Source organism: Manis javanica, chromosome 10 (assembly GCF_040802235.1).
Source record: "Manis javanica isolate MJ-LG chromosome 10, MJ_LKY, whole genome shotgun sequence".
In the NCBI taxonomy this organism is placed as follows: Eukaryota; Metazoa; Chordata; class Mammalia; order Pholidota; family Manidae; genus Manis; species Manis javanica.
In genome coordinates this window covers 86,759,772-86,784,585 of record NC_133165.1, presented here as the reverse complement: position 1 = coordinate 86,784,585, position 24,814 = coordinate 86,759,772, and the positions used below count along the sequence as shown (strand labels likewise).

Sequence of the window (24,814 nt, the reverse complement as noted above, 5' to 3'; positions counted from 1 at the left end):
TATGTATAAGAGGGAGACAAGAGGAGAGATGACAACCTGAGCAGAGGTTGGAGTGCTGTGGGGCCGTAAGCCAAGGAATGTGGGCAGCCTTCAGAAGCTAGAAAAGGCAAAGAAACAGATTCTTATTTAAAGCCTCCAGAAGGAATGCATCCCTGCTGACTCATTTTGGGCTTCCGACCCCCAGAGCTGTAAGAGAAGAAAGGTGATTGTTTTAAACCACTTTGTGGTAATTCCTCACAGCTGCATTGGGAAGTGTACATGGTACCACTGTCCTCTTCCTCCTCCTCCTCCTCCTCTCATGGTGAGGGGTGATTGAGTTTACTGATGTAAGTCATAAAACAATGGAAGGTACTGTTATTGCCCCCATTTTATAGATGAAGAAACTGAGGTTCAGAGAGGTGACAGAATGGAAGGGGTTTTTCTGGTTGCAAACAGCAGAAACTGACTCTGGCTAAGGCAAGCAAGTAAGGGGGATAATGAATCATTGACAACTACCATCCAGGTAACATGAGAATTTTCCTCCTGTGACATTTTGATCTCCCAATACACTTCTCTTATGAACTTCCAGTCTTTCATTCATGAAATATTTGTTGAGAGCCTACTATGTGCCAGGCCCTGGATTAAGTGCTGGGTATAGAAAGTTGAACCAAAAACTAGGCACAATTCCTGCTTGTGTGATGCTCACAGCCAAGAGAGGAAGCACATTAATGATACCATCACCCTGAAAGCTGATACGGTGCAGTTTTGCTGAGCCCTCTGGATGCAAAATGCAGGCAGTGAGAAGGACAGGGGAGGGGCAGGGGAGCTGATGTGGGATCCACGTGGAGTTACTAAGTATTGAGAGTTGGAAGGGCAGGGCCTGCCTTCCCCTACTGGTGTCTTAGATGACAACAGAATTTTCTTTTTAAATTCGGGGTCCTTTTCTCCGTATTTAGTACTCCTACTAGAGGACAGAGGTGCAGCCATACCACCCAGAACTTCCTGCTGCTGAAACATTTTTTTCAATTATTTCTTTTATTGTGGTTAAATGTGTAACATAAAATGTGCTATTTTAGCCATTTTTAAGTGTACAGATCAACAACTTGAATTACATTCACAATGTTGTGCAGCCCTCATCACTATTTCCAAAAGTTTTTATCACCCCCAACAGAAACCATATGCTCATTAAATAATAACTCTCCATCCCCTCCTCCCAGCCCCTGGTTTACCTCTATTCTGCTTTGTCTCCATGAACTCGCCTCTTCTAGGTGCCTCACATAAGTCAGTTCATACAAAATGTATCCTTTTGTGACTGGTTTCTTTCACTCAGCATAATGCTTTCAAGGTTCATTCACATGGTGGCAGATATCACAACTTTATTCCTTTTTATGGTCGAATAATATTCCATCATATAGAGATACTACCCTAAGCCCACATCTACTCAGACACACAATGCTAGGCCTTCAGATGAGTCTCTTTTTTGGACATACCCCTATGCTTGTTTCTCCTGTGGTTTCCATACCTATAAAACAGGAACATTTCTTAAAGGCAAGACACCCCAGAGAAGCAAGTTCTGTAGCCAAAGCCAGCCTGTGGAATCTTGGGGCCACAGCATAGGTGCAGCAGAAAAAGCGGAGATACCCAGAGACCCAGGTGTGTGTAATGCACCATGTGTCCTTCACCCAGCAGCTGAAATGCCACTTAGGAAAAGACATTCAGAGATGCACAGTTCTCCAGCTTAGGGCTAAAGCAGGGGTGCTACTCCTCATGCTTCCTCAGGGAAGAGGCCATAGAAAAGACTAAAGCAGCCTGAACATTAGAAAAACAACACAGGTCTGAGGATAAATGGGAGGTAGTGGGGAGTGGTGGGGACTGTGGAGAACAGAGAGAACACACCCCCTCAGTTCCCATCTCCACCATATGGGAATGTGGCCCTCATGCTGCCAGAGCTCTCTGTTTGTTAAACAATGTTGGAAATCTGGATTTTTATGTGAAGTTGCCCAATTATAAATGCTGACAATTAATTTTAGAATAACCACAGTGCAACCTAACATTACATGCCACGTCTGGTGGCTGCATGTGATCTGAAGATAGCCAGACCCAAGAGCCCATTCTGTGAAAAGAGACAAGACCAACACTTCTCTCTCCTTAAGTCCAAAAGCTCATGGGAGAGGGTGAAATTGGACAGGTGGAATCCAGCCCCACCTCTGCATAATTTGCTGTGTGACCTCAAGCACATCAGTTCCCCAGGATGGACCTCAGGACCCTCACCTGTGAAACGATGGGTGGACCAGATGTAATCTAAGATCTCTTTCATGCCTGATATGCTAATATTTGACCTCCTTGAAGACTCCTCCCCACCCCCCAAAGAGAACCCAGGGGACAGTGTATTTTGTTTAACTGTGACAAAATAACACAGTATCTAATTCACCATTAGTGGCATTTGGAACATTCATAACATTGTGCAACCATCACCACTATCTAGTTCCCACACATCTTTGTCACCCCAAGCGATCTGTCTTTCATATCCCTGAGTTTCAAGGGAAAGGGGGTTCAGATCTGATCCTGGAGTATGTGGCTCTGAGGAAACAATAAAACCGTTTGGGAGGTGGGTTGCAGGATGAAGGGAGGGACAGAGGGGCAATTCGTGCTGTATGAGAGAGAAGTTAGCTTCGGGTCTCCAAGGCACACGGCCGGTGGATGCCAAAGCAAAACCTGCTCAGCCCTCTGGTGGTCTCCGAGGGGCCCCCAGTATTAGCCAAGGACACACAGAATGCTCCTGCGGCCTTGGGCCCAGCTGTTATTTTCCACTCAAGGTGAAAGCATTTCATTCTAATACCCCACCTGCAGAGCTTCCAGCAGGAAAGCCCTCCCAGAATTTGCAACTCCTTCCCTTGCATACAAGAAGCTAGGATCAGAGGAAGGTACATCCATGAGTACCAGGGGACCCAGTTTGGAGACCCGTCGCCTGCACCCCTGAGCAGCTACAGTTTGAAGGCCCTGGATGGTGGAACAACAGTGGCATCTGATTCCTTCTCTCCTCATCAGGAAGGAAAGTGAGAGTGGCCAGCCGTCAACCTTTCTTCCTCTTCCCAGGGCTTTTGGGTCACCAGTTCCAGGCTGAACTGAGAAAATACGGACACCCGAACAAGTCTGTCCACAAGGTAAACTGTGCCCAGATGAAAGGCTGGCCCTTGTCTGAGACGATGTTATTGGTGTCTGTATGCTCTTCCTTTTGAGACATGATGCTCAGAGGAAGCCGGAGTTTTTTGTTTGGTGTGAGGACGTTGGGCCTCCTATGGCCAGGATCCTCACTGAACTTACACCACCAGATGGTGTAACTGGCCTGTTGCTAGGCTGCTGCTTCCACAGCTTTAGGCAATAATCTATTATTGTGCTATATAGAGAGCTCGGCCCCATGCTCTGGGCAGAGGCAGAGATGCTAGTGCTCGACCTACTGCCGGGAGAACAAGCCAGGTAATAAACCCTTTCATCCCAAAGAAAGGTTCTACCTACCGTCATTTCTTTGGTCACACTGAATCCATAGTGAACTTGCTGGGGGCTGAAACCCATTGGCAAGGCATTTGGTTTCGTTGTAATTTGGCAAAATAAAAAGTTGACTTTGTCCTTCACCCAAAGGTTTGGAAAATTCACAGATCTGTGAAATTCTAAATTCTGCTGAGACACTGGCTTGCTTGTGACGAAGAGCCAGCGCCCTGGGCAGGCAGGGATGTTCCATAGGAAGGATGAGAAGCCCCTGCTGCTGTGTTTAATTGTTCTGAAAGTTCAGAAAGTAAAGAGGATAGTATGACAAGCCCTCATACACCTCACCAGCACCTGGGTTACAACATTACCAAGTAAAGGCCAAGTTTGCTTCCTCTTTACCCCTACCTTCCTCCCCCGAAACAAAACCTAGACATCATGTCGTTCCAACTGTAAATACTTCAGTATGCATCTCTAGAAGGTAAGGACTCTTACTGAAAAAACATAATTGTCATATATTATACCAATAATTTATCAATATCATCAAATACTTGTTAGGGTTCAAATTTCCCCACCTCTCTCTTGGTTTGTTCACATCAGGATCCAAATGGGATCAGTACACTGTAACTGGTTGATATGTTTTTTAAGTGTCTTTTAATCTACAGATTCTCCCTCCATCCCTGGTGGTTTTTTTTTCTTTCCCAGCTTATCTGTTGAAGAACTAGGTCATTTGTCATTTGTCCTGGACAGCATCCTGTGTAAAGTCATTTTACATATACCACGGTCCTCCATATTTCATATTCATTTGTACTTAGGTCTCCAGGCTTCTTTACATTAGGTCCAATTTTTCAGCAAAAAATATTTCAAAAGTGGTGCCGAGTGTGCTTTCATCTGAGGCACATAATGACCAACTGTCTTTCTGTGGTGTCAGCAGCAGTTGATGCCAAGATTCACCAGTTCATGAGGAGTGCTTCTATATTTCTGTTTGGTGAGGTCATTGGGTGACCAGCTCCTCCTGGTTTTCCTGGGATTTGCCCACCGTTAGCACATTAAGTCCTGTGTCCCAAGAAACCACTCCAACCCAGGCAAATCAGGATGATTGGTAGTCCTAGTTGAGGTTCCATATTTTCAAGAAGTGATTCTTCCCATAACTTCTCCTTCCCTGGGCAGAAAACTCAGAGACAAGATCAGAGAATGCAGAGGGGCAAGAGCTGCAGTATCAAGCTGCCAGTCTTGGGTGCAGCTGACACCTTAGTGGTCTGCTCAGCTTACATTTCCACCTTCTTTGCATACCCTAATTTTTGATTAGGTAGTAATTCCTATTCACAGCCCATGTGCTACGTGGGAGCTGACCACAGCCCACCTCTACAGGATGAGCTTTCCATTCCCAGAACTGCGGTCCCAAACAGTCAGTATACAGCTTGGGCCAATAAATCACAAAGGGTAGTTTGCCAGTGGCATTGGGAAAACATTTTCACATTCTTTTATTTATTTTTTCTTTAACATACTGTGAACCATTTAAAGCATACAATTCAATGGTTTTTAGTAAATTTGCTTAGTTGTACAATCATCCCCATAATACAGTTTAGAACATTTGTCACCCAGTTAAGATCACTCATGTCCATTTATAGTCCCATCCATTCCCACCCCAAACCCCCAAGCAACTGCTCACCTACTTTCTGTCTCTATGCAGTTGCCTTTTCTGAATATTTCATATAGATGGAATCACAAAATGCATGATTGTTGGTGGCTGGCTTCCTTTTACTTAGCAGATTTTCAAGGCTCATCCTTGTTCATGTGTCTGTACTTCATGCCTTTTTTATGGCTCATTAGTATTCCTTTGCATGGATAGATTACATTTTGTTCATTCCTTGGTTGGTGGACACTTGTGTTGTTTCTACTTTCTTGGCTATTATAAATAATGCTGCTGTGAACATTCCTATACAATCTTTGTGTGGACATGTTTTCATCTCTTTCAGTTATAAACACCTAGGAAATTGATGCATCATATGGTATATTTCTGTTTATGTTTTTAACAAACTACCCATCTGCTTTATGAAGCAGCTGCGCCATTTCACATTCCTATCAGAAGTCTATGAGGGTTTCTTATTTCTCCACATCCTTACCATGTTATTCTGTCTTTTTGATTAGAGCCATCCTGATGGATATGAAGTGGTATCTCATTGTGGTTTTATTTGCATTTCTGTAATGATGACTGTTGTTCAGCATCTCTTCATGAAACATTGCCTCACTCTTAAGAGCAAAGCATGAAGCAACAGCAGTTTTGCTTTTTGTATACAGATGTGAGATCCAGGACCCTTCCACCATCCTAGGATGAGGTGACTCACAGGAGAGCAGAGCTCAGACAGCTGCAAAGGATGAAGATATTATATATTATCCTAACTCCACTGATTAGAATAAAGGAAGCCATAAAGTTGAAGAATAGAAAATGAATATCCAAACTTGCTGAACTTCTGTATACTAATAATGAAGTATCAGAAAAAGAAATTAAGAAAGCAATCTCATTTATAATTACATCAAAAAATAAAATTAAAACACCAGGGAATAAACTTAACCAAGGATGTGAAAGACCTGTACTCTGAAAACTGTAAAACAGTGAAAGAAGATATTAAAGAAGGCACAAATAAATGAAAAGATATTCCATGCTCATGGACTAGAAGAACTAAATGTCCATACTATCCAAAGGAATCTACATGCAATCCCTATCCAATGGCATTCTTCACAGAAATAGAACAAACAACCCTACAATTTGTATGGAAACACACACACACAAAAAACCAAATAGCCAAGACAATTTTGAGAAAGAACAAAGCTGGAAGCATCACACTTCCTAATTTCAAACTATATTACCAAGCTACAGTAATCAAAACAGCATTGTATTGGCATAAAAACAGACACAACAGCTCAATGGAACACAACAGAGGGCCCAGAAATAAACTGCACATATATGGTGAATTAAATTCTGACAAAGGAGGCAAGACAATGCGGAAAGGACAGTCTCTTTAGTAACTGGTGGGAGCGAAACTGGACAGCCACTTGCAAAAGAATGAAACTGGACTACTATCTTATACCATACAAAAAAATTGACTCAAATGGATTAAAGACTTGAAAGTAAGACCTGAAAACATAGGACGCCTAGAAGAAAACATAAAGGTAAGCTCCTTGACAATGGTCTTAGCGATGATTTTTTGGATTCAACATCAATAGCAAAAGCAACAAAAGCAAAATTAAGTAGGACTATACCAAACTAAAAACGTTCTGCACAACAAGGAAAATTGGCAAAATGAAAAGGCAACCTACCACATGGAAGAAAATATTTGCAAATCATATATCTGATAAGGGGTTATTATCCAAATTATATAAAGAGCTCTGAAAACTCAATAGTGAAAAAAAAATCTAATTGAAAAATGGGCAGAGGATCTGAATAGGCATTTCTCCAAATAAGACATAAAGATGGCCAAAAGGTCTATGAAAAGGTGCTCAATATCATTAATCATCAGAGAAATACAAAACAAAACCACATGAGATATAACCTCATACCTGTTAGAGTAACTATTATCAAAAAGACAATAACAAGTGTGTAGAGAAAAGGGAAGCCTTGTGCACTGTTGGTGGGAAGTAAATTGGTGTAGCTACTATGGAAAACAGCATGGAGCTTCCTCAAAAAATTAAAAATAAAACTATCATATGATGTAGCAATCCCACTTCTAGGTATTTATTCAAAGGAAACAAAAACACTAACTTGAAAAAATATATGCACTCTCATGTTCATTGCATTATGTACAATAGCCAAGATATGGAAGCAAACTATGTGTCCATCAGTGGATGAATGGGTAAGGAAAATACACACTCATACACACACACACACAAACATTATTCAGTCATAACAACAGAAATCTTGTCATTTTACAGCAACACAGATCGATCTTGAGGGCATTTACGTGAAGTAAGTCAGAGAAAGACAAATGATCTGACTTAAATATGGAACCAGAGGGGGGAAAAAAGTAGATACAGAAAAGACTGGTGGTGGCCAGAGGCAGGGGTGGAGGGTGGGCAAAATGGCTATTAAGAAAATGAAAAGATAAGCCATAAACTAGGAAAAAATATTTGCAAATCACATATTTGATAAATGGCCTATATTCAGAATGTACAAAGTATTCTCAATACTCCATAAGAAACCAAAAAAACCCAATTTAAAAATATGCAAAAGACTTAAACACTTTACCAAATAAGATACACAGACAGCAAATAAGCCCATTAAGAGATGTTCAGCATCATTAATAATCATGGAAATGCAAATTAAAACTACAATGAGAGACCACTACACACTTTTTAGAATGGCTAAAATTAAGAAGATAACCACACGAAGTGATGGTAAAGATGTGGAGCAACTAAATCTCTCATACACTGCTGGTGGGAATTTAAAATTGGAAAACAGTTTGGCAGTTTCTCAAAAGGTTAAACATTTACCTACCATGTGATTCATATATTCTACTAGAATTTATCCAGAAGAAATGGAAAGTCTGTGTCCATACAAAGATTTGTACATTAATGTTCCCAGTAGCTTAATTTGTAATAGCCCAAACTGGAAACAACCTAATGTCCATCAACAGGTGAATGGATAAACAGTTATATATCCACACTGTGAAAATAAGTCAAAACCAAATGAATTCTGCCTCCCCCAAAATCCAGCTATGTGAGAAAATCAGATGAATTCCATCAGGCTAACTGAAGCCCAGAACTAAACATGGTCAGAAGACCATGTATTGACAGGAGGCCATACACATACTCTATGCCCTCAGAAGAACCACAATCTGACATTTGCTCCCAGAAGCAGAAGCAACCCAAAACAGGCAATGGCTGGGAAGTCAACCAGTCGGGTGTGACTTACATCACCAATGAAAACTAAGCAGGCTTACATCCCTCACTTGCGTAAGTGCACACATATGAGAACATGGGCCAAAATTTTTGCTATAAAAATAACCCTCTCTCTTTGTTTCTTTCCTCAGAGTGCGCTTCTGGTTCATAGCCCAGGGCTATGCCTCCCTGCTTGTGCAAACTGTTTTTTAGCAATAAAAAGGTTCTCCCTTGTAGATGCAAAAATACTCAACAAAATATTAGCAAACTGAATTCAAAAATATATCAAAAGGATCATACACCATGACCAAGTGGGATTCATCCCAGGGATGCAAGGATGGTACAACATTTGAAAATCCATTAACATCATCCACCACTTAAACAAAAAGGACAAAAACCACATGATCATCTCCATAGATGCTGAAAAAGCATTTGACAAAATTCAACATCCATTCGTGATAAAAACTCTCAACAAAATGGGTATAGAGGGCAAGTACCTCAACATAATAAAGGCCATATATGATAAACCCACAGCTAACATCATACTGAACAGCAAGAAGCTGAAAGCTTTTCCTCTGAAATCAGGAACAAGACAGGGATGCCCACTCTCCCCACTGCTATTTAACATAGTACTGGAGGTCCTAGCCACAGCAATCAGACAAAACAAAGAAATACAAGGAATCCAGACTGGTAAAAAAGAAGTTAAACTGTCACTATTTGCAGATGACATGATATTGTACATAAAAAACCCTAAAGACTCCACTCCAAAACTACTAGAACTGATATTGGAATATAGCAAAGTTGCAGGATACAAAATTAACACACAGAAATCTGTGGCTTTCCTATACACTAACAATGAACCAATAGAAAGAGAAATCAGGAAAACAACCCCATTCATAATTGCATCAAAAAGAATAAAATGCCTAGGAATAAACCTAACCAAGGAAGTGAAAGAGCTATACCCTGAAAACTACAAGACACTCCTAAGAGAAATTAAGGAGGACACTAACAAATGGAAACTCATCCCATGCTCCTGGCTAGGAAGAATTAATATTGTCAAAATGGCCATCCTGCCCAAAGCAGTATACAGATTTGATGAAATCCCTATCAAATTACCAACAGCATTCTTCAGTGAACTGGAACAAATAGTTCAAAAATTCATATGGAAACACCAAAGACCCTGAATAGCCAAAGCAATCCTGAGAAAGAAAAATAAAGTGGGGGGGATCTTACTCCCCAACTTCAAGCTCTATTACAAAGCCACAGTGATCAAGACAATTTGGTACTGGCACAAGAACAGAGCCACAGACCTGTGGAACAGAATAGAGACTCCAAACATTAACCCAAACATATATGGTCAATTAATATACGATAAAGGAGCCATGGACATACAATGGGGAAATAACAGTCTCTTCAACAGATGGTGCTGGGAAAACTGGACAGCTACATGTAAGAGAATGAAACTGGATCACTGTCTAACCCCATACACAAAAGTAAATTCAAAATGGATCAAAGACCTGAATGTAAGTCATGAAACCATAAAACTCTTAGAAAAAAACATAGGTAAAAAATCTTTTGGGGGGGCGGAGCCAGGATGGCAGCGTGAGTAGAGCAGTGGAAATCTCCTCCCAAAAACACATAGAGCTATGAAAATATACCAAAGAAAAATCTTCCTAAAATAGAGACCACAGGACACAGGACAACATCCAGACCACATCCACACCTGCAAGAACCCAGCGCCTTGCGAAGGGGGTAAGATACAAGCCCGGCCCGGCGGGACCCGAGCGCCCCTCCCCCCGGCTCCCGGCGGGTGGAAAGAAACCGGTGCGGTTTTTTTATTGGGGAGTGCTTTTTGGAAGCCTTAAAGGGACGGGCCCCCGTTGCTAGGGAGGCAGGGTGGCGGGACCGGTGAGCAGGTGCCTGGGACAGGCGCCTGAGGACAAAGAATATCCCGTGTTTCTCCCTGCGGGACCGGCGGGCAGGTGCCTGAGACCGGCGCCTGAGGATGGAGGAAATCGCGCATTTTTCCCCTTTTTTTTTCTCTTTTTGGCGAGTGCTTTTTGGAAGCCTTAAAGGGACAGGGACCCCAGTGCTAGGGAGGCAGGGTGACGGGACTGGTGAGCGGGTGCCTGGGACCGGCGCCTGAGGACAAAGAATATCGCGTGTTTTTCCCTGTGGGACCGGTGGGCGGGTACCTGAGACCGGCACCTGAGGACGGAGGAAATCGTGCGTTTTTCCCCTTTTTTTCTCTCTTTTTGGCGAGTGCTTTTTGGAAGCCTTAAAGGGACAGGGACCCCGGTGCTAGGGAGGCAGGGCGGCGTGACTGGTGAGCGGGTGCCTGGGACCAGTGCCTGAGGACAAAGAATATCGAGCATTCCTTCCCTGCGGGAACGGTGGGTGGGTGCTTTTTGGAAGCCTTGAAAGGACAGGGACCCTGGTGCTAGGGAGACAGGGCAGCAGGACCAGTGAGCGGGTGCCTGGGACCGGCACCTGAGGACAAAAAAAAAAAAAAAAAAAAATCGCGTGTTTTTTCCTTTTTTTTTTCCTTTCTGTTCCCTCTCTCATTGTTGCTGTTGTTGTTTTGGTTTGGAGAGTGCTTTTTGGAAGTCTTAAAGGGGCAGGACAGGTCACTTAGACCAGAGGCAGGGAATCTGGGGATCTCTGGGCACTCTAACCCCCTGGGCAGCAGGGAGCACAGAGGCCCCTTACGGAGATAAATAGCCTCCCGGCCGCTCCCCCTCCAACGGGGCTCCACCATTTTGGAGGAACAGCCACAGCCAGGCCAAGCCCACAGCAACAGCGGAGATAAACCCCAAAGCAACTGGGCAGGAAGCAGAAGCCCTGTCTGCGCACAGCTGCCCAGCACAAGCCACTAGAGGTCGCTATTCTCCCAGGAAAAGGCCACAAACCAACAAGAAGGGAAGCTCTTCCAGCGGTCACTTGTACCAGCTCTGCAAACTATCTCTATCACCATGAAAAGGCAAAACTACAGGCAGACAAAGATCACAGAGACAACACCTGAGAGGGAGACAGACCTAACTAGTCCTCCTGAAAAAGAATTCAAAATAAAAATCATGAACATGCTGACAGAGATGCAGAAAAAAATGCAAGAGCAATGGGATGAGATGCAGAGAAAAATGCAAGAGCAGTGGGATGAAGTCCGGAAGGAGATCACAGATGTCAGGGAGGAGATCACAGAAGTGAAACAATCCCTGGAAGGATTTATAAGCAGAATGGATAAGATGCAAGAGGCCATTGAAGGAATAGAAGCCAGAGAACAGGAATATATAGAAGCTGACATAGAGAGAGATAAAAGGATCTCCAGGAATGAAACAACACTAAGAGAAATATGTAACCAATACAAAAGGAATAATATTCGTATTATAGGGATACCAGAAGAGGAAGAAAGAGGAAAAGGGATAGAAAGTCTCTTTGAAGAAATAATTGCTGAAAACTTCCCCAAACTGGGGGAGGAAATAATCGAACAGACCATGGAATTACACAGAACTCCCAACAGAAAGGATCCAAGGAGGACAACACCAAGACACATAGTAATTAAAATGGCAAGGATCAAGGACAAGGAAAGAGTTTTAAAGGCAGCTAGAGAGAAAAAGGTCACCTGTAAAGGAAAACCCATCAGGCTAACATCAGACTTCTCGACAGAAACCCTACAGGCCAGAAGAGAATGGCATGATATACTTAATGCAATGAAACAGAAGGGCCTTGAACCAAGGATACTGTATCCAGCACGACTATCATTTAAATATGATGGCGGGATTAAACAATTCCCAGACAAGCAAAAGCTGAGGGAATTTGCTTCCCACAAACCACCTCTACAGGGCATCCTACAGGGACTGCTCTAGATGGGAGCACCCCTAAAAAGAGCACAGAACAAAACACACAACATATGAAGAATGGAGGAGGAGGAATAATAAGGGAGAGAAGAAAAGAATCTCCAGACAGTGTATATAACAGCTCAATAAGCGAGCTAAGTTAGGCAGTAAGATACTAAAGAAGCTAACCTTGAACCTTTGGTAACCACGAATCTAAAGCCTGCAATGGCAATAAGTACATATCTCTCAATAGTCACCCTAAATGTAAATGGACTTAATGCACCAATCAAAAGACACAGAGTAATAGAATGGATAAAAAAGCAAGACCCATCTATATGCTGCTTACAAGAAACTCACCTTAAACCCACAGATAAGCATAGACTAAAAGTCAAGGGATGGAAAAACATATTTCAGGCAAACAACAGTGAGAAGAAAGCAGGGGTTGCAGTACTAATATCAGACAAAATAGACTTCAAAACAAAGAAAGTAACAAGAGATAAAGAAGGATACTACATAATGATAAAGGGCTCAGTCCAACAAGAGGATATAACCATTCTAAATATATATGCACCCAATACAGGAGCACCAGCATATGTGAAGCAAATACTAACAGAACTAAAGAGGGAAATAGACTGCAATGCATTCATTGTAGGAGACTTCAACACACCACTCACCCCAAAGGATAGATCCACTGGGCAGAAAATAAGTAAAGACACACAGGCACTGAACAACACACTAGAACAGATGGATCTAATAGACATCTATAGAACTCTACATCCAAAAGCAACAGGATATACATTCTTCTCAAGTGCACATGGAACATTCTCCAGAATAGACCACATACTAGCTCACAAAAAGAGCCTCAGTAAATTCCACAATATTGAAATTCTACCAACCAATTTTTCAGACCACAAAGGTATGAAAGTAGAAATAAATTCTACAAAGAAAACAAAAAGGCTCACAAACACATGGAGGCTTAACAACATGCTACTAAATAATCAATGGATCAATGAACAAATCAAAATAGAGATCAAGGAATATATAGAAACAAATGACAACAACAACACTAAGCCCCAACTTCTGTGGGATGCAGCGAAAGCAGTCTTAAGAGGAAAGTATATAGCAATCCAGGCACACTTGAAGAAGGAAGAACAATCCCAAATGAATAGTCTAACATCACAATTATTAAAACTGGAAAAAGAAGAACAAATGAGGCCTAAAGTCAGCAGAAGGAGGGACATAATAAAGATCAGAGAAGAAATAAACAAAATTGAGAAGAATAAAACAATAGCAAAAATCAACGAAACCAAGAGCTGGTTCTTTGAGAAAATAAACAAAATAGATAAGCCTCTAGCCCAACTTATTAAGAGAAAAAGAGAGTCAACACAAATCAACATAATCAGAAATGAGAATGGAAAAATCACGACAGACTCCACAGAAATACAAAGAATTATTAAAGACTACTATGAAAACCTATATGCCAACAAGCTGGAAAACCTAGAAGAAATGGACAACTTCCTAGAAATATACAATCTCCCAAGACTGACCAAGGAAGAAACACAAAAGTTAAGCAAACCAATTACAAGCAAAGAAATTGAAACAATAATCAAAAAACTACCCAAGAACAAAACCCCGGGGCCGGACAGATTTACCTCGGAATTTTATCAGACACACAGAGAAGACATAACACCCATTCTCCTTAAAGTGTTCCACAAAATAGAAGAAGAGGGAATACTCCCAAACTCATTCTATGAGGCCAACATCACCCTAATACCAAAACCAGGCAAAGACCCCACCAAAAAAGAAAATTACAGACCAATATCCCTGATGAATGTAGATGCAAAAATACTCAATAAAATATTAGCAAACAGAATTCAACAGTATATCAAAAGGATCATACACCATGACCAAGTGGGGTTCATCCCAGGGATGCAAGGATGGTACAACATTCGAAAATCCATCAACATCATCCACCACATCAACAAAAAGAAAGACAAAAACCACATGATCATCTCCATAGATGCTGAAAAAGCATTTGACAAAATTCAACATCCATTCATGATAAAAACTCTCAGCAAAATGGGAATAGAGGGCAAGTACCTCAACATAATAAAGGCCATATATGATAAACCCACAGCCAGCATTATACTGAACAGCGAGAAGCTGAAAGCATTTCCTCTGAGATCGGGAACCAGACAGGGATGCCCACTCTCCCCACTGTTATTTAACATAGTACTGGAGGTCCTAGCCACGGCAATCAGACAAAACAAAGAAATACAAGGAATCCAGATTGGTAAAGAAGAAGTTAAACTGTCACTATTTGCAGATGATATGATACTGTACATAAAAAACCCTAAAGACTCCACTCCAAAACTACTAGAACTGATATCGGAATACAGCAAAGTTGCAAGATACAAAATTAACACACAGAAATCTGTAGCTTTCCTATACACTAACAATGAGCCAATAGAAAGAGAAATCAGGAAAACAATTCCATTCACCATTGCATCAAAAAGAATAAAATACCTAGGAATAAACCTAACCAAAGAAGTGAAAGACTTATACTCTGAAAACTACAAGTCACTCTTAAGAGAAATTAAAGGGGACACTAATAAATGGAAACTCATCCCATGCTCCTGGCTAGGAAGAATTAATATCGTCAAAATGGCCATCCTGCCCAAAGCAATATACAGATTTGATGCAATCCCTCTCAAATTACCAGCAACATTCTTCAATGAATTGGAACAAATAATTCAAAAATTCATATGGAAACACCAAAGACCCCGAATAGCCAAAGCAATCCTGAAAAAGAAGAATAAAGTAGGGGGGATCTCACTCCCCAACTTCAAGCTCTACTACAAAGCCATAGTAATCAAGACAATTTGGTACTGGCACAAGAACAGAGCCACAGACCAGTGGAACAGATTAGAGACCCCAGAAATTAACCCAAACATATATGGTCAATTAATATTTGATAAAGGAGCCATGGACATACAATGGCAAAATGACAGTCTCTTCAACAGATGGTGCTGGCAAAACTGGACAGCTACATGTAGAAGAATGAAACTGGACCATTGTCTAACCCCATATACAAAGGTAAACTCAAAATGGATCAAAGACCTGAATGTAAGTCATGAAACCATTAAACTCTTGGAAAAAAACATAGGCAAAAACCTCTTAGACATAAACATGAGTGATCTCTTCTTGAACATATCTCCCCGGGCAAGGAAAACAACAGCAAAAATGAGCAAGTGGGACTACATTAAGCTGAAAAGCTTCTGTACAGCGAAAGACACCATCAATAGAACAAAAAGGAACCCTACAGTATGGGAGAATATATTTGAAAATGACAGATCCGATAAAGGCTTGACGTCCAGAATATATAAAGAGCTCACACGCCTCAACAAACAAAAAACAAATAACCCAATTAAAAAATGGGCAGAGGAACTGAACAGACAGTTCTCCAAAAAAGAAATACAGATGGCCAAGAGACACATGAAAAGATGCTCCACATCGCTAATTATCAGAGAAATGCAAATTAAAACTACAATGAGGTATCACCTCACACCAGTAAGGATAGCTGCCATCCAAAAGACAAACAACAACAAATGTTGGCGAGGCTGTGGAGAAAGGGGAACCCTCCTACACTGCTGGTGGGAATGTAAATTAGTTCAACCATTGTGGAAAGCAGTATGGAGGTGCATCAAAATGCTCAAAACAGACCTACCATTTGACCCAGGAATTCCACTCCTAGGAATTTACCCTAAGAACGCAGCAATCAAGTTTGAGAAAGACAGATGCACTCCTATGTTTATCGCAGCACTATTTACAATAGCCAAGAATTGGAAGCAACCTAAATGTCCATCGGTAGATGAATGGATAAAGAAGATGTGGTACATATACACAATGGAATACTACTCAGCCATAAGAAGTGGAAAAATCCAACCATTTGCAGCAACATGGATGGAGCTGGAGAGTATTATGCTCAGTGAAATAAGCCAAGTGGAGAAAGAGAAATACCAAATGATTTCACTCATCTGAGGAGTATAGGAACAAAGGAAAAACTGAAGGAACAAAACAGCAGTGGAATTACAGAACCCAAAAATGGACTAACAGGTACCAAAGGGAACGGAACTGGGGAGGATGGGTGGGCAGGGAGGGATAAGGGGGGGGGAAGAAGAAGGGGGTTATTAAGATTAGCATGCATGGGGGGGAGGGAGAAAGGGGAGGGTGGGCTGCACAACACAGAGAGGACAAGTAGTGACTCTACAACATTTTGCTAAGCTGATGGACAGTAACCGTAATGTGGTTGTTAGGGGGGACCTGATATAGGGGAGAGCATAGTAAACATAGTATTCTTCAGGTAAGTGTAGATTAAAAATTAAAAAAAAAAAAAAAAAAAAAAAAGAAAGAAAGAAAAGGGGGATTACTCCTTAACAGGATAAAACTATTGGTAAATCAAAGATCAACGCATGCTTTAAATATCCTTAATGTTGATCACTTAAAGGGTGTCAGAGGATCAGCTATGGAGGTACTCTTTTCTGATAATATTCCTTTCTCTTAATTAAAAAAAAAAAAAAAGCAGTTACTGTGTGCTGACCTCCAATGAGTTCTGCACAGTGGTATAGAGGGCATGTCAAAGTGTGGGCAAAGAGTCTGTTTGTTTCTACGCAGAAGATCAAGGCCTAGCTTGGATACCCAGAAAATGAACTAAGATATGATATGAGGAGGAGCTTCCGGCACCAGCACTCTCTGGAGGACTTGTGCAGGGGGATGATCATCAAAAAGCCTCCACAGGGATCCGGACGATGCTGCGGTTGTGGCTGCATCCAGCCCACCGTCTCCTGGACTTGCCATAGGAATGAGGAGGGAGATGTCTAGGCTGGCATGTGCATACAGTGAGACAACGAATTTGACCGGATCTGTACTGTTGGAACTCAACCAGGAGTTGGGAGGGGTGCAAGTTGTAGCACTCCAAAATCTCATGACTATAGACTATCTATGGTTAAAAGAACATATGGGATGTGAACAGATCCCAGAAATGGGCTGCTTTAATTTGTCTGATGGTTCAAGTACAGTTGGACAATATCCATCATATCAAGGATAAATTTTCACAAATGCCTAGGGTGCCTAAATGGTTTTCTTGGCTTCACTGGAGATGGATGGTAATTATAGATTTGCTTTGTTTATGTCACCGTATTCCTATTATGTTAATAAGTGTGTGCAAATTAGTTCGTAGTTTAAAACCTATACATACTTAAGGTACTATACAAGAAGATATGTCAAAGAAATAATCAATCCTCCCATGTTTCCTTCATATGCTACATCTATAGCTTTTCTTCTTCCTTCCTAATTACAACCCTTAAATAGAATTCGTGCCTCATATCGAATTTACCGAGTATCATAATTCCTCCAGGTGGTAAAGATACCTCGAGACAAGTGCTGGGCATAGAAGCCACAGGGCATAAATCTGCAAAGAAGTAAAAAGCTAACCTTTGCAAACAATATGGCTTCTCTCTCACTTACCGACTTTACATTTCCCTGTATGGCCCCGGAAGATGACTGGTTAGCCAGAGACGGGTAAGACTCCTCAAGGGAGGAACAACCTAAGACAGGCACAGTCGCAGGGGGGCCATCAGGTGAGAATTTGGGGATCAACAGAGGTGAGGCTCAGAACCTCACCCCCCCTGCTTTGAGAGAAATCTTCTGCATCCGTGGATGTCTTGCTGCCCTTGTCTAGCCTGGATTAATACTTAGTCCATAGGCACACACCTGATCATCTGATCATCTACATTTGCCTTCTTACAGCACTAAACTATGTTTTCTACCTTTATCTTGCATCTACCTACCACTTCAGCATTTTATTAAAAATAAAAATAATAATAATAATAGGAGAAATGTGGGATCAACATATAAATCAAGTACAAAAATCAAACGAATATTCATATTTGACCTGATTGTTTATAGGTCATAATGCATGATCAAAACCGAAAGTTTCTGTGATGAATGCCCTTGTACTGTTCACCATGTAAGAATTTATTCACTATGTAAGAATTCGTTCACCATGTAAGAACTTGTTCGTTATGCTTCAGAAGATTGGAGACTGACGAGAATTAGGCTTGAGATGGATTAATGATTGTACATTGAGCGTTGACCCCCCTATACTGAATTTTATTGTTGTTAACAACCATTTTATCAATAAATATGAAAGATGCCCTCTCAAAAAAAAATAAAAATAAATAAAAATAATAATAATAATAATAATAAAGGGAAAAAAAAAATCTCTTGGACATAAACATGAGCAACTTCTTCATGAACATATCTCCCGGGGCAAGGGAAACAAAAGCAAAAATGAACAAGTGGGACTACATCAAGCTGAAAAGCTTCTGTACAGCAAAGGACACCATCAACAGAACAAAAAGGTACCCTACAGTATGGGGAAAATATATTCAAAAATGACAGTTCTGATAAGGGCTTGACATCCAAAATATATAAAGAGCTCAGGCACCTCAACAAAAAGCAAATAATCCAATTAAAAAATGGGCAAAGGAGCTGAACAGACACTTCTCCAAAGAAGAAATTCAGATGGCCAACAGACACATGAAAAGATGCTCCACATCACTTGTCATCAGAGAAATGCAAATTAAAACCACAATGAGCTATCACCTCACACCAGTTAGGATGGCTATCATCCAAAAGACAAACAAAAACAAATGTTGGTGAGGTTGTGGAGAAAGGGGAACCCTCCTGCACTGCTGGTGGGAATGTAAATTAGTTCAACCACTATGGAAAACAGTATGAAGGGTCCTCAAAAAGCTCAAAATAGAAATACCATTTGACCCAGGAATTCCACTTTTAGGAATTTACCCTAAAAATGCAGTAGCCCAGTTTGAAAAAGACAGATGCACCCCTATGTTTATCACAGCACTATTTACAATAGCCAAGAAATGGAAGCAACCTAAGTGTCCATCAGTACATGAATGGATAAAGAAGATGTGGTACATACACACAATGGAATATTATTCAGCCATAGGAAGAAAACAAATCCTACCATTTGCAACAACATAGATAGAGCTAGAGGGTATTATGCTCAATGAAATAAGCCAGGCAGAGAAAGACAAATACCAAATGATTTCACTCATATGTGGAGTATAAGAGCAAAAGAAAAACTGAAGGAACAAAACAGCAGCAGTATATCACAGAACCCAAGAATGGACTAACAGTTACCAAAGGGAAAGAGACGGGAGAATGGGAGTGTAGGGAGGGATAAGGGCAGGGAAAAAGAAAGGAGGTATTACAATTAGCATGTATAATGTGGGGGGTGGGGGCATGGGGAGGGCTGTGCAACACAGAGAAGTAGTGATTCTACAACATCTTACGCTGATGGACAGTGACTAATGGGGTTTGTGGGGGGGACTTGATGAAGGGGGGACCCCAGTAAACATAATGTTCTTCATGTAATTGTACATTAATGATAACAAAAAAGAAAAAAAGAAAAAAAGGTTCTCCTTGATTAAATTTCCTGTTTTACAGACTTGTTAACAATAAAATAGACTACTACTCAGAAATAAAATCAATAGATACATGCAACAATATAGATGACTCTCAATTATGTTAAAGTGAAAGAAGCTAGACAAAGTATATAATGCATCATTTATATAAAATTCTAGTAAAAGCAAACTAATCTCCAGTGACAGAAAACAGATCAGTGGCTGCCTTGGAATGCAGAAGGCAGGAGGGAGGGATCTCAGCGGGGCATGAGGAAACTTGTGGGTGATGAATATGTTCATTATCTTGATTAAATTGATGGCTTCACTGGTATGTACATATGTCAAAACTTACACTGTACACTTTAAATGTGTAGTTTATTGATGTCAATTCCACTTCAAAAAGCTGTTAAAAATGGAATATAGTATTTATAAAATATGTGTAGAATACAACCAATAACAGAAAAGAACACTCCCTGTATCCACCACCCAGTTTGAAAAAATGTTACCATTATTTTTTTTAATAAAATATTTTTTAAAATAATTTCTGAGTTCCCCGACCACCCTAAAGTCCAGGCTTTCTTGCTAAAAGCAGGTGAATGTTTGAAATGATTTCCTGAATATTTTAGGTTCCCAAACAATATTCTGGGAATTTTTATCTAAATCACCTGAGTAATGTAGTAATTGGAACAATCTGAAGTTGAAACTTGTCCTTTACAAGATGGACAGCCCAAAAGAGTGACTGAAAAATAATCTTATTGTTGAGTTAGGAAAATCTGAGAGCCTCAGCCCAGAATGCAAAAGGGGGAGTTCTTGTTAACTGTGGCCAAACAGGCATGCCCTTTCACCTCCTTTTTTAAAAAAATGGGGCAAGAGGAGGGAAAGTGGGAGGAGAGCACCTTGCAATAAAAGGAACTTGGCGGCAGCAGTCTCCTGGTACGGCTTAACCAGGCTCCACCCACAGATTCGATTTTCCTTTCAAAGGTCATTGGAGCATCCCAAGAGGGTGTGAGTGCACCGTGTGTATAAAACTCCAGCAGGCAACTGGCAACTGGTCTCTGAGCCTACAGAAGGGAAAACAGGAATCGCCTTGGAATAAGGGATTGCAATTAAATTTCCTTCTAAGGAAAAGTTCGGGACCTTCTCATTTTGCTTCATGAAAATTATGCTATGAGTTAGCTTTTGCCAAATGTCTATTAAATGGATGAAATGAGCCTCTTCACCCACGATTTGACTTCAGCTGCATCTTTCCTGTACAGCCAGTTCTTCCCCTGAGGCTGACTGACCTTGGAGTGTGGCCAGAAACCTACCGCCTGCAATTAGAGTCAGAACTCTAACCACTGTTCTTTTTTTTTCTCTTCTGAGTGATGGCGCTTACCATCTTTATCCTCCGGCTGGCTATTTGCATCCTGGCATCTCCTATGTACCTGCTGAACTTTCTGGGTTTGTGGAGCTGGATATGCCAACAATGGTTCCCCTACTTCTTGATGAAGTTCTCTGTGATATACAATGAACAGATGGCGAGCAAGAAGCGGGAGCTCTTCAGTAACCTGAAGGACTTTGTGGGCCCCTCTGGGGAGCTCTCCCTGCTGGAGGTAGGCTGTGGCACCGGGACCAACTTCAAGTTCTATCCGCCTGGAAGCAGGGTGACCTGTATTGACCCGAATCCCAACTTTGAGAAGTTCTTGATCAAGAGCATTGCTGAGAACCAACACCTGCAGTTCGAGCGCTTCGTGGTGGCTGCTGGGGAGAACATGCACCAGGTGGCTGACGGCTCCATGGATGTAGTGGTGTGCACCCTGGTCCTGTGCTCCGTGAAGAACCAGAAGCAGATCCTCCAGGAGGTGTGCAGAGTGCTGAGGCCGGTGAGTGAGGGGGTGTCAGGAGGACTGTTTAGGACCAACCACAATCCCCAAGGGCAGTCCTGTCAATTTCAGATGGATCAGACACTTAAATATAAAAAGTGAAACTACTAGAGAAGACACTGCTGAATTTTTAAAAATCTTAGAGTGGGAAAGAAGCTATAAAGGGAAAGATTGATAAATCTGAATACATAAAACTGTAAAACTTCTGCAGAAAAAAGAGGTGCTATAAGAAAGTTAAAATACAAAACAAACTTGGAAAAAGTATTTGTCAGGGATGATAGACAAAGGGTTAGCTTCCTTCATATTAAAAGACACTATATATCAATAAGGTTTTTAAAATCAATAAGAAATAAGGATTAAGTCAGTAGGATTATTTAAATCAATGAGAAAAATGGGCAAAGAGCCGCAACAGAAATATAAATAAATAGCTTATTATAAAAATGCTCAACCTTACTTGCAATTAAAGAACCAAGCGATATAACATTTTTACCTATTACATTATTAGAGACTTTTAAGGAAAACATGGTATTAGGGTGGGCCTGGAAGAATGAAAACCTCCACATCCACTGGAGGAAGCGCCCTCTTGGGAGGACAATTTGGTAATATCAAAATTTTAAGTGCATATACTCTCTTATCCAGGTTAGGAATATATCCTATAATAAATGTGCACAAATTCATCCATACACAAGGATATTCATTACAACATTTATAAGAGCACAAATTGGAAATAAGTAAACATCCATCAAAAGGAGGCTGTTCACGTAAATTGTCACATTACATAAAGGAATTCTGTTAATAAGAATAAGGAAGTTATATACCTTGATATGAAAATATCTCCAAGAGATAATGTTAAATTTTAAAAAGCAATTGAAGAATAGAATATTACATAGAGTAACAGCCCATTTGTATGAGGGGGGCTTAAGAGGATACCTATGTATGTATATATGTTAATGGAAATGGCAGACAAGAAACTATTAACAGTGGTTACCTCCTGGGAATGGGATTGAATGTGAGGCAAGAATTCTTTTTCATTTTAGACCTTGTATAGTTCTGTGATTGTTTTTCTTTTTACAATTTTCTGTATTTTCTAAATTTTCTAAAGTAAACATATTGGTGGGGTAGTACTACCAGCCTCTGGAGCCAGACCACCCAGGTTCAAAACCTGATTCTGACATTTTTCAGGCTGTGTGACATTGGATAAGTTGTTTATTTTCTATGTGGTTTAGTTTCCTCATCTGTAAAAACAGGAATGATAATAATACTTACCAAATATATTTAGTGTGAGTATTCAGTGAATTAGTGGATAGCAGCCTGCATGCAGTAACTACTTTAAGTATTCGCTATTCCTATATATTACTTCTACCATCAGATAATACATTTACTTGCTTTAGAATGTCAGCTTTGTATAACATTTGACAGAAGATGAAACTATGGGTTAAAATGGTGTCTCAGTAAAGTTTTAGTTTATCTATGTCTTCTCATAAAGTTAGCCTCTGGGGCCAATGATATCTGACACTAATCATCTTATAAATTTGTTTTTCCAAAGCTAAAATCCTTGAAATGTTTTTTTTTTTCTTTCTCAGGGAGGGGCTTTTTATTTCATGGAGCATGTAGCAGCCGAGTATTCAACCTGGAATTACTTCTGGCAGCAGGTCCTGGATCCTGCCTGGAACCTTCTGTTTGATGGGTGCAACCTGACCAGAGAGAGCTGGAAGGCCCTGGAGCAGGCCAGCTTCTCCAAGCTGCAGCTGCGGCACCTACAGGCCCCTCTGTCCTGGCAGCTGATACGCCCACACATCTGTGGATATGCTGTGAAATAGTGTGAGTGGGGAGCAGAGAGCTGAATGAGTTGAATATTTTAAGGCTTCAGTTTTACACTTAAAATAGTAGTTGGGAGAAGGGAGACTTTTTTTAGTTCATCCCTAAAAGTTTATGTTGTTCTATTTAGCCTTTTTTATTGTCTCCCAAAGAATCTCAAACAAAATGAAAAAAACAGCTTTGAACTCCCCCTTAAAAGGAAACAGTGGGCTTTCATAATTGAAGTCTACCATTATCCCCAAACCTTAGTTTATTCAGTGACTTCAAAATTTTTCCAACTATCTTATTTAAATTGTTATTCACAGATTTTAATCTCACCCCCTCTTTGAGAGCTTGGCATTAACAAGCAGTTAAATCACTTGAAAGAAAACTTTGAAAATGGAGACGTAAAAAGACCTTAATACTTCAGAACTGAGTAAGGGAATACTAACTAGCTGAAAAATCCAAATCTAAATAGCACAGATTTTCCAAAAAAGAAATCTGAATCTATCTGCTGTCTTAGTATCACTGGGCTGGCTTTCAAAGTAACATAGGAGAATGCCACACCCCGGCCTGCCCAGCTTTGTTGTGTCTTTCATTACATATTCCACCAAAGTTTGTTTTCCTGCATTCTGGTCTTCAGTTTTTAAGATGAAGATTGTACTTGGCACTTTAGCATATCCTAACATATCTGAGGCAGTTAAGGTTCTTGGGTTCATTCCCCTCATTATCTAGCATATACTTTGCTGACCGTAGTAAATTGCAGGCAAAGAAAGGTCCACTGTAATTAAGAAAGCCTTGCATATTAGGTATGCTAGGTAAGAGCCCCTAAACACCAGACAGACTGTGAGTCTGTAAAGTAGACAAGTATTTTTTGGTTTTTTTCTGATCAAATTTCCATTCCTGTTCCAAGATGATTTCTTTGTTCCTTGCAATCATGGGAAACTCTGAAAATCACCACAAGTACTTTGAGAATGAGGTTTAGGTTGGTCAGTCAGAGGGTTCCAGAATATTTTCAGCAGCAGTTTGCAGTATTTTAATAAGTTTAGTATATTTTCTAAGATGAATTTGCAAAGATACTATTTTAAACATCAAATCAATAAAGTCATATGCATTTTAGGAATGAACAAAAATGGTTTTTATATCTTTGCTATCTTGGTTTCATTTTTCTTATTGTCCCTGGGAGGGCTTTCCTTCATTGTGGAAAATTAAGTTTTTTGAACACAAAGATTTTTCTTTCTACAGTCAGGTAACTAAACACAGCTAGTAGATTTTGGAAAACACAATTTGGAAGGATCAGAAAGGGTTTTGAAAAGTTCAAGTCCAAAGACCCCATTTGTGAAATCCATAGAGCAAAAAGGAAACTTACTATTCTCTCTTGAACATGAAAGTAGTAACTGTTATGGTGAGTTAGGATCTTTATCTAAGGCCTTCTGAGCTATGGAACATGAATCCCCTCCCTCTACAGCCTCCCCAAAGCAGGAACCTCCTC

At 40.6% G+C, this 24,814-nt stretch overlaps 1 protein-coding gene across 1 annotated transcript; it reads left to right on the top strand.

Annotated features, from left to right (window-relative positions):
* The first annotated feature begins 20,053 nt into the window (after positions 1–20,053).
* Positions 20,054–24,455, top strand: TMT1A (thiol methyltransferase 1A). Its single transcript, XM_036992286.2, is given in 3 exon segments — positions 20,054–21,525; positions 23,109–23,292; positions 23,295–24,455. Coding segments are annotated over 3 exon segments (738 nt in total). The 5' UTR covers positions 20,054–21,027; the 3' UTR covers positions 23,351–24,455.
* The last annotated feature ends 359 nt before the right edge of the window (positions 24,456–24,814 follow it).